Raw genomic sequence first — 11,635 nt, forward strand, 5'->3', positions numbered from 1 at the left:
AAAAACAACAACATTATATGGTATTCCGGTGGGATACTGGGTTCTGGAAGTCTGATATCCAAAATTAAATTTTGGTATCCTCGGGATATCGGGATACCGTTAATCTCGAACACTGACTAAGTGATAACTACTGTACTGTGGTGATAACACTAGTCATTAGGTAATAACTGGTGTACTGTGGTAATAGCACTAGTGACTACATGTAGGTGATAACCACTGTACTGTCATGATCGCACTAATCATTAGGTAATAACTGGTGTACTGTGGTAATAGCACTAGTGACTACATGTAGGTGATAACCACTGTATTGTGGTGATAGCACTAGTCATTAGGTAATAACTGGTGTACTGTGGGTATAGCACTAGTGACTCGGTATAACCGCTGTACTGTGTTGGTAATACTAGCGATTAGGTGATAACTTCTGTACTGTAGACAGTGCTCTACAAAGCAAGTTCAAATTTACTCTTCCCTGGCCAGTAAAATATAATATTTTAGTTGACAGCCACTTATATTTAGTAGCCAGCTAATACATGTATATACTTGTAATTAAATCGATTCACGGCCGTAATTGTTATTAGGACTGCATTCGAATGAACTCATGAGGAGGTGATTCCTAGTTGTTAAATAGTAATTACAAGTTACTGTTTGTGTCTGGTTCCACTAAAACAGTGAACGACTATTAACCATCATTATCAAATTCCGTACCCAATAATTGTATTAAACGAATTTAAGCGAATTACTATTTTAATGGCACTGCTAAAATATGCATTTAAATTGCAGTACTCATTAAAAGTTAAATAAAAGAATTGTGATAATACCTACCAGGCTTCAACGTGTTACTAGTAGTTACCAATCGGCTACCTTACTTTTGGTTTAAATAATATTTATTTTCGTCACATACTGCCTTATAAATCCATATATACTGCTTTGTAAATAGTTGTCTTTAAAGCCGTCTAAAGTCGAGTCATGAAAATAGAAACATGTTTTCATCCTCCACTGGTGAACATGACTTCCGACGTGATTAAAACGACATTCACGACTGGAGACGTCGTTATCGTGAGGGACCCGTTATCACGATAAGCACGAGACGACTGGAGCGCAGCATAACACATATATAAGTCCACATTTAAAATAATTAACGTTTGAGTTTCAAATAGACAAGTAAAGACATACAGTCGCTCAACAATGTCATTTTAATACATAAATAAAACCTGGCTCTAAATGGGAAAGGACCGACTTGGTCCAAAACTGAACTGGGGCCGAATTATTTCCAAACGCTTGATATTCAAGTTAAGGGAGATAACATCATAACGAAGTATTACCTCCTACTTAACATCACCGTGTTTACTCTTGAATACTGGAAAATCGTTATTCACAGTCCGGTTAACATGTCTCAAACTTTTATGTTTCAAACAAATTACCGATAGATAACACGTTTTATGAAAGATAAATTGCTACTGGTCCACAGTGTTTTCCGATATCCAGTTTTGTTTACAGATTAAAGTAAAATTATTGGACAGTCGCCAACTGACAAATGTGATTTTATTTTTTAGACGCCAGGGAATGTTTTTAGTCGCCATGGCGAGTATTTTACTTGCTTTGTAGAGCACTGGTAGAAATTATAAATATTATTAGTAACTGATAACATTATTATTTCACTGGTATTTTCAAATATTCAATGAAATAGGATAAATAAATTAATAAATCTCATCAGCATATGATCATTAATATAAAACAATTATTATTATCATTATTATTAATAATATTATTATGTATTATTATTATTATTATTATTATTAAACAATGTTTCTTATTTCTATTCTCAGATATGGCCTCTTCATTTTTGGGATCTAGTGAAGACGGGGTATCCTGTCCCCTGTGTATCAGTGTGTACAAAGATCCAAGGACATTGCCGTGTGGACACACATTCTGCTCAAACTGCTTGCAAAGGCACATATCTGCCTCTATCGGTCCTGGTAAAACCTTCAGATGTCCCATGTGCATGCATTCCATCAACATCCCAGATGATAAGAAAGAAGCCAACACGTGGGCCACACAGTTTCCCCTCAATGTGGCCTTAACCCACGCCATAGATGAAGTGAAGCAGTTGAAACAACGTGAGTTGACCAGGTGGTGTTGAAAGTAGTATGCATGAAGTTAGCATTCACTTTTACCAGTAAAACTCTCCAGTATGTTCATGTTCAACATTGTTTATATTAATAATTATACAGATACAGATATCTTGAGGGTGGTGGGTGTGAAGTGTCTGGTTTGAGGGTTTCATGCTAGTTAAATGCTTATAACGTTTAACAGTCTAGCTAACATGTGATCTAACTAAAATTATAATGCTGCAATTACAAGTGATATTAATTAAGTTTTGATTAGATATTTAATATTAATTTATAATTGTTTAACAGTAATAGTGTTAGGCCAACCTTTAAGTTGTTTCTTGTAACGTTATATACACAATGTAACTGAAGAGTAAAATATTGATACATATAAAGATAATTAATATGCTGATTATTATTATAATAATTATTAAAACAGAAACTTTTTTTTATACATTTTTATTCGACAGTATTCTGAGAATTGTTTAATTTTAAAAAATCACAATATTGAAATACAGAATTTATAATATTAGTTTGTACTATTTAATATGCAAGTATATTTTTAATCTTAAATAAATGCCACAATAGTAGAATGCAGATGTGAGTTGTTTAGGGTCTTTTTTCTTCTTTTTTCTAAATAATACATCCGAAAACATTTAAACAAAACACTGAGTAGAATGAAGGGTTAACTAATTTGCATGTTGCTAATTATAACTCATGTTGCTAATTATAACTATTTTACAGTGAACTCGCACAAATACACAAACACAGTATTAGGCTTAGACAAATTTTAAACAGCAGATCTCTTGTAGTCTTTCTAAAAACTATAAAAATGTATCCATTAATTTCCGTCATTTCAGGGTACATAATTTTACCCTTCGTACCCTTTGGCACAAAACCTGGGAATAAATATAGTAAAAATAAAATAATAAATAATTTAATGTTAAGTTTTCACATTTACATTTCTCACAAACTAAAAGTCCTAGTTCAAGCCAGCTATAGAACTATGGTTGTACAACTCAGTGAATTAAAAGAACATTAATGACAGCCAATGTATGTTTTGTGCTGGCGGGGGTGTCGTTTAAACATTCATTCATTCATTTTTTAAATTTGTTTTAAATGTATTAGAATAAATATTTTCATTAACTAAAATTTAAGACTGATCATGAATTCTTCACCATATAATGGATTTGACAAAATTCGTTATCTTACAAATTAATTATTACACGTATTATTACTTTTAATTAGCCTAGGTCTGTTTATTATTAATATCACATACTGAGGTAGATATCTAAGGGTACAGCTACGAGTTTATTATTATTAATATCACGTATTGAGGTAGATATCTATGGGTACAGCTACAAGTTTATTATTATTAATATCACGTATTGAGGTAGATATCTATGGGTACAACTATGAGTTTATTATTATTATTATTATCACATATTGAAGTAGATATATATGGGTACCGCTGTGAGTTTATTGTTATTAATATCACGTATTGAGGTAGATATCTGTGGGTACAGCTATGAGTTCATTATTAGTAGTATCACATATTGAGGTAGATATCTATGGGTACAGCTGTGAGTTTATTATTATTATTATGACATATTGAGGTAGATATCTATGGGTACAGCTATGAGTTTATTGTTATTAATATCACGTATTGAGGTAGATATCTATGGGTACAGCTGTGAGTTTATTATTATTAATATCACATATTGAGGTAGATATCTATGGGTACAGCTGCGAGTTTATTGTTATTAATATCACGTATTGAGGTAGATATCTATGGGTACAGCTATGAGTTTATTGTTAATAATATCACGTATTGAGGTAGATATCTATGGGTACAGCTATGAGTTTATTGTTATTAATATCACGTATTGATGTAGATATCTATGTGTACAGCTGTGAGTTTATTATTATTAATATCACATATTGAGGTAGATATCTATGGGTACAGCTACGAGTGACGCCATATTAGGTTATGCTAGGGGAGATACTTAATTTCATGTAGATATATATGTACTTATTTATAGTTTGTAATTTTATTTCCTAGGTGATGCCTCCTCCGCACAAAAACAGCCACTAAAAAATGCTTTACAGTTAGTCTGCAAGATGCTGCGATCATTTTGCGGAATTCTTGACGATAACATCAAGTCTGAGTTAGACAGATTACAATCTGGTCTGGCAGTCAGTGCGGTGGAGGTGTCTGCAGAGATCGACCGGAGAGGGGCGGAGATAATCCAGAAACTGACACAAACAGTCCACGCAGAGCAGGACAGGCTGAAGAAATATTTAGAAACTTCTGTTGCAGCTACTAACAATGACATTGGCACGATATTCACTACAGATAAACATTTGTTAAATATCGGAAAAGAAAACTTAAAACTGGGCGAAAACCTCATAAAATCAGGGTTCAATTCTGACATCAAAAGAAATCTTTCTAAATTACAAAAAATAGCTTTAGAAATATCGGAAACAAATCCTAAAACTAAAATTCCCAAGTTGAAAATTACTTTGACCAACTCGAAAAAGAAAAACACTGAAACCTTTTCTGTTGACATTGGAGAATTATTAAAACCCGACATAAAATCTCTGACAGACAAACTGACACTGACAGACACCTGGACAGACAGGCAGACAGACAGACTGACACTGACGGACACCCGGTCAGATAGGCAGACAGACAGACTGACACTGACACAGACATTTCACACAAAGATATCATCAGATAAACGTGATCCTGATCTATATTCCATCGCGGTGCTGGGAGAGGAAAGATCTAAGAAAATATTTGTAAGTGATTTTACCAACTCCTGTGTAAAATATTTTCCTGCTGAAAACTTTAAACTGTTTATTAAATACGATCTTCCCGGTCAACCATGCGGCCTTGCTAGATCACGTGACCAGCAGGTTGTTGTCGTCCTGCCAAATGAACGTCAAATATTATATCTGGATATACAAGATGACATCCGCCTGACAAACACACTGAACACTGGGAAACAGTACGACTTCCTATCAGTGTTACCTAGCAACCGTCTGGCGGTCAGTGGTGGTGGGTGTGTAGACATACTGGATGAGGGGGGTCGCGTCATTCAGTCTCTCCCCCACGACTTGATCCCCCGCCCCTCGTGTCTCACAGTGAAAGGCGACTCTCTGGTTGTTGTATCAGAGAAAAACAGTTTGAAATGTGTGACGTCATCAGGACGCGTCACATGGCAGTCACGTGATTCAGCAAGGCTACGTAATCTACTCGGTGTCGCGTTTGACATGGAAGAGTTTGTTTATGTTTGTGACCAGGATGGATTGTCCAGACCTGAGTTTGTCTGTTGTGACCAGGATAAACTCTATGTCGCCCAGGAAGATGGACGCATTAAAATATTTAGATGGCTGACAGCCAACCCGTGAAACTCTTCAGACTGAATTTGTGTTTGTGAAACGAGATGGTTTAAAATGACGAAAGAGATCAAATACTTTAACACTTTTAGTAAATGTCTGCTCAAACTTCTGATAATTAATACATTAGTTAATTAATTCTCAAAATCTAATTAAAAACAATGTCTGGTAATATTATACACAAAAGACAATTACAAGTTTTATATTAACACAGTATTAATTTACGAATTAATGTTAAATGAATGAACAACATAAATCTGAAGCTGGTGATGTGGTTTCTTGTATTGTACTTTCCAAACATGAAATGTAATTAATAAGTTAATAACATGGTGATACAGATAATATACAAGTCAGAGCTTTTGGGTGAATGACACACAGGTCTCCCGATAGAGTTGACATTGCTTATGTTACAAAACTGTCTCTCGGATATTCCAGTAGAGTTTGTGCTTTGTGAGAGAACTTCAAGGCGTGTGAACAGTATCTGTTCTCCCAGAGTCTGTCTTTCATGGGTAAATTATCCTTATTTATAAGACGCATACTAAACACGTATCTATGTAATATACAGTTGTCAAGGTGTACCCGTTCAGACGTCTGCAATGCCCGTGGCAACAATTAAATTGTATTGTCTGATATTGCTCGTTACATATTTAATTAGTGCTTGACACTAATTGGTTTCATTGGCATGTCTCTAAGTGGATACCATGGCAGACGTCAGATTACCAATTAACTCATTCTAGTTAATGCACATGTAAAAATAAAGATATAATCTTTATTGTTATAAAGTTGAAGTTTAGCACTGTGACAGTTATCCACTGCCGGAAGAAATCACACGTCCTCGTGTCTAGCGAATAAACTTGTTAAGATAGTTTGTATACAGTGCTTGAAATAGTTGTCCCGCGTCCGAAATGTGGTATCACAAATAAACTTTCATTTATTAGACAAGTTGTTCGGTTGTATCGTAATCTCGTTGAGTCAGTTGGTTAACATTGACGTCATCTGAAGCAGTTGTAGTTGACAGGCTATTTATCTCGAGTTCGATTCCAGGCACTGATGCTGATGGTAATGTCGTCTGTATAAACGTATACATGGTTTTGGCTATGTGAATGTCAAGCTTATTTTCTAATATCAGTTTAGGTATCTCAAGATTAAGAATTTATTGAAAATTAATACGTTTACTGTTTATATTATTTATTCCGAAAAACATTTAATAATCAAATGAGTCGTTATTTACCGTCGGTGATATTTGTCTCGTCTTATGTACTGTTGTGGACAATTAGTATTACTCAATGTATTTAGTCTTTGAACTAGTTCATAATTTTCCCGTCTAAGATTTTCTATCTCAGTGTTTTGTTGAACAAGCTTATCGTAATAACTGGTTGATTTTTGATGTAAAGCATCAATGTCTGTTTGCATTTTATGACACACAATTTTGTTAAACTCTTCACTATTTGCATTACTGTTACGAGAATCTTTTAAGTCTTCTGTCAAAATATTTATTATACTCTGTAACAACTCTACATCCCTTTTAGACTCTTGGAGTTCTTTTGTATTTGTACAGGTTTGTTCTAGCTGTGTTTTTAGTGAACTGATTTCCTGAGATTGGTTCTGGATGGTTAGCTGTGCTTCTGTCAAATCGTTGGTTGTTTTGATAAACTTATTTCTGGCTTGATTTATTTCCCTACTGGACTTTTGTTTGGCCTTAAGAGCATCGAGTTCTTCTTTTAGTGGGTTATTTAAGCTGACAACGCTAGTGAAAGTCTTAGCACCTAAGTTAGAAAATGGTAGTTGCCTAGCACAAAATATTCGAAATTCGTACTGAGATTTTCTAATATTGTCCCTTTCTCTTTGTTTATCCGATTTGTGTTTAGGTTTAGAAATGTTGTTGACTTTGGCATCATGTTTTGAGTATTTATGACAATTTATTTGGCTTACATCTGAGTGAGCATTTAGATTAGAACATTTTAAACAGAACATTTGTAATGGACATAGATTTGCATGACATTCACAATTTCTTTTGCCAAATAACCACTTACCGTTATGACAGACCGTGTCGCTTGAGAAGTTCCGTTGTGTAGAATTCCATGTTAAGCTAGTCGTCCGGATTTTGGGTTTTCGTTGACACGAATATTGATGCATTTTTGTTGGTCCAACAGTTCTGTAAGTTCTATTTCTGTCAAATCTTGATTGGAAAAAGTTAATTTTTGCAAGACTTGGCTGTACCTGGTTGCAGAGTCACGTAGATTGTATTGTAGTCGCTTCGCTGTAGTCAGGTAGATTTTTATGTACTCGCTTTTTTGTAGAATAAGGTAGATTTTGATGTACTCACTTGGCCGTAGAATAAGGTAGATTTTGATGTACTCACTTGGCCGTAGAACAAGGTAGATGTTGCCCTGCATCTCCACCACTTAACACAGCGTAATTTACGAATTAATGTTAAATGAATGAACAACATAAATCTGAAGCTGGTGATGTGGTTTCTTGTATTGTACTTTCCAAACATGAAACATAATTAATAAGTTAACAACATGGTGATACAGATAATATACAAGTCAGAGCTTTTGGGTGAATGACACACAGGTCTCCCGATAGAGTTGACATTGCTTATGTTACAAAACTGTTTCTCGGATCTTCCAGTAGAGTTTGTGCTTTGTGAGAGAACTTCAAGGGATGTGAACAGTATCTGTTCTCCCCGCGTCGGTCTTTCATGGGTAAATTATCCTTATTTATAAGATGCATACTAAACACGTATCTATGTAATATACAGTTGTCAAGGTGTACCCGTTCAGACGTCTGCAATACCCGTGGCAACAATTAAATTGTATTGTCTTATATTGCTCGTTACATATTTAATTAGTGCTTGACACTAATTGGTTTGATTGGCATGTCTCTAAGTGGATACCATGGCAGACGTCAGATTACCAATTAACTCATTCTAATTAATGCACATGTAAAAATAAAGATATAATCCGTATTGTTATAAAGTTGAAGTTTAGCACTGTGACAATATTAATGACAACTAAACGGTTCGCACCATTTACTAATTAATTTAATTAAACAATTAAACATATTTTATTAACCTAAAATCAGCAAGAAAATAGGTAAAATCAACAAAGATCGATTATTATTATTATTATTAATTAATTAATTTAATTATTTTTAATTTTTAATTTCTTTCTGTTTTAAAAAAACCCGACCGAGTATTAATTCAGTGTGAAGACAAAACTTATAGAAATGTTTATCAGCTGATTAATGTTCTTACTTGTTCACACCTGAATCCTTTGATGCTGAAACACAACAGGAAATATGAAATCCAACAACGCGAAACATTTCACACATTTCTCTACATTCAGAAATAATTAAACATCCATGTGACAAAAAAATATTTCTACTTCCAGAAATAATTACGAAACCTGAGAAATATTTAATCACATCCATTGTTGTAAGAAATCCACATTTCTGAAGAATTTTTATCTTTTTAATATCGCATCCTCTTTCAAACAAATTCATTCTTTCTTCTTTGTTTTTAATAAAACACATCCATGAATTTTGTATGAAATTAGTTGTGAAAACCTTTCAACATTCAAAATTCCATTATTTGTTTGTTAAATCCTTTCCCTGTAATATTTCACAGTTTATCTCCTGTAAGAAATCTCTGCAGATTGTAAAATATTTTCTTTCTTCACGTCCACATTTTCCTCCTCCAATCTCGAACATCGAGACCCAAAGTCTTGTCCAGTAACGTCATCTTTCGTTCCTCCAGAGAAATTAGAAAATCAAAACAAAGTAATTTTTTCAATAATTCTATTCGCGATTTTCTCTTTCACTCAGGCAGATTAGAGAAATCACCAAAACCAAGTCTTCTTCACTGATGTCGACTGTGAAATCAATAAAACACAAATAAAATACGTTCTGCCTCTACTGAAATGACAAACTTCCCGTCACGTGGTCGACAGCGCAAGGGTTAGTTGGGGTGGGTGAGGGGGAGGCTGTAAAACGATATAAAAACTCGAATGTAATCCTCAAAGAACGCAAAAAGTAAATTTCATTTGAAATTTCTGGATCCATATCAAGTTCTAATATTTATGTACACCAGTACAAAATGCCTCACCCCCCCCCCCCCCCCAAAAAAAAAAAATAAATAAATAATAAATAAATGCCAACCCCCAAATAAGTTTGTAAGAACCCAGGGAAACCCTTATCAATTAATGACGACTCAGCTTACTATATACAATTTGCACTAACCACTCACACACAGTAGAATAAAACGCTGTTTATGTTGAACAGACCCGTATGAACATGTTTTGATGGGAGGGGAACACAAGAACCTTAAGTCTATTGGGTGGTACACATTCCCATTGGGGGGGGGGGGGAGAGATATGAATCTTTATTTACAAAAACAAAAGTAAAAACAAACATAAAAACTAAACATTTTCCTCTTCAAATGGGGGTATGCCTGCTGCCTCCCCCCCCCCCCCCCACCCCATCCCCCAACCTCCCCGCATCACCGCCTCCTACGAGTGATGAGTTGATTAATCATTAGGTTTAGTAAATTAGCATTTTGTTTGGTTGTTCATCCATTAAGATTGTATCAAAAGACATTTAGAGGTTTTCGCCCAGGTTTTATAATCATTTGGACATAATATTATTTATTTTATTACTTTTTTTGGTAATGATTGTTTAAACTTATTTTGTCAATGTCTTCATGTTGTACCAAATATGGAATGTTTACATTAAATACAATGATCTTATCTCGGCTCTGCTCCGTGTAGGCCTGTATGTTTAAATATGTTTAACGTTCATTTTTGTATATATATACTTATTTTATCACTGGCGCGTGTGCAATTGGGGGTGGGGTACATTTTGTTTGTTTCCAATTTATTTTTCGGGGAAGTATTGCTCGACCCCCACCACCACCACCACCATAAACTTCGATCACCAGTCCAGACTAACCCTACCCGCTAAAATCCATGCACACCAATTATCTTATCTTGGCAAGTTCCGCTCCGGGTAGGCCTATATATGTTTAAATTTCGTTTTTGTATATACTTATCTTATCACTATCCCGTGTGCAATTGGAGCGGGAGGGACATTTTGTTTTTTTCCAGTTTATTTTTCGGGGGAGTATGACTCGACCCCTCCCCCATAAACTTTGATGACCAGTCTTGACACACACACCCTCCCCGCTAAAATCCCTGCACACGCGTCTGTATCACACAACATGTCAGTTATGATATTATTAAAAACTCATGTATTTTCACTTAGTTCTGATTCGTGTGTATATATATATTTCATTTTCAGGTTTATTTTTGTAGATAGTTAATATAGTTAAAGATTAATATGTTTATGGAACGTTATCTACAATATCGTTCACGATATAAATGTACATGTATCTGACTACATATGTTTTTAAATATCAAATAAGGGCCGTCATATCCTGGACCCCCGACTTTATCTACCTAAGTAGGTTTATGAGGTGATAAGGGGTCAGTCGCACATGTATATAGGCTGGAATTTCAAACCAGGGCCGTCTGATCCTGGAAGGGGCGCTGGTCCCTTCCACTTTTGTCTTTACAAGTAGGCAAATGGTAGACAAGCTAATTAATTTAAAATGTAGCCTAGCACAATGTGATTCAGAAACTTAACTTGTTTTTATCATTACAGATCCGTACGGAGAAGGGGGCAAGGGATGTGGGGTCAGTTGCACGCCTAAAAAATCGATGTTGTTATTTTTAATCAACAGGCGACTTTTCTGGGCACAGACTCTCTATTACTATACACCGACTCTTTTTGAACTGACACCCCTCTTAGTTTAGACTAGGTACGGACCTGCATTAGTTACATTTATGATCCCCCTCCTCTACTGTTTTAATCTGTCAGACGGGCCTGGTAAAATAATTACGTCAACAGTGAGATATATAAATATGTACAGACCACATTTTTACACGTTGTTGCACTGTGTAACAGTAATTAATCAAGCACTTTGTATGCCTTGTAATCAAATAAATATGTATTGTTAAAAACGTCTTGTTATTTTGTGCACTATTTGTGAATTGTTGTACACATGAAAACAACAGTATGCATATAACACTGACTGACTTTATACGCAGGTCGGATTCAGACGGGGT

The 11,635-nt window shown here is 34.9% G+C and overlaps 1 protein-coding gene across 1 annotated transcript; it reads left to right on the top strand.

Moving 5' to 3' along the window:
- The first annotated feature begins 1,813 nt into the window (after positions 1-1,813).
- LOC121388245 lies at positions 1,814-5,818 on the top strand. Its single transcript, XM_041519513.1, has 2 exons — positions 1,814-2,117; positions 4,171-5,818. Exons 1-2 carry the CDS (start codon positions 1,829-1,831, stop codon positions 5,520-5,522), a joined length of 1,641 nt encoding a protein of 546 aa, XP_041375447.1. The 5' UTR covers positions 1,814-1,828; the 3' UTR covers positions 5,523-5,818.
- The last annotated feature ends 5,817 nt before the right edge of the window (positions 5,819-11,635 follow it).

The sequence above is a fragment of the Gigantopelta aegis genome, chromosome 14 (assembly GCF_016097555.1).
Source record: "Gigantopelta aegis isolate Gae_Host chromosome 14, Gae_host_genome, whole genome shotgun sequence".
Classification (NCBI taxonomy): Eukaryota; Metazoa; Mollusca; class Gastropoda; order Neomphalida; family Peltospiridae; genus Gigantopelta; species Gigantopelta aegis.

Bases quoted from the DNA above. Each gene is read 5' to 3' on its own strand.
- LOC121388245 (XM_041519513.1), top strand. From the start codon at position 1,829: ATGGCCTCTTCATTTTTGGGATCTAGTGAAGACGGGGTATCCTGTCCC. The intron at 2,118-4,170 runs GTGAGTTGACCA...TTTATTTCCTAG, and splicing joins AGTGAAGCAGTTGAAACAAC to GTGATGCCTCCTCCGCACAA.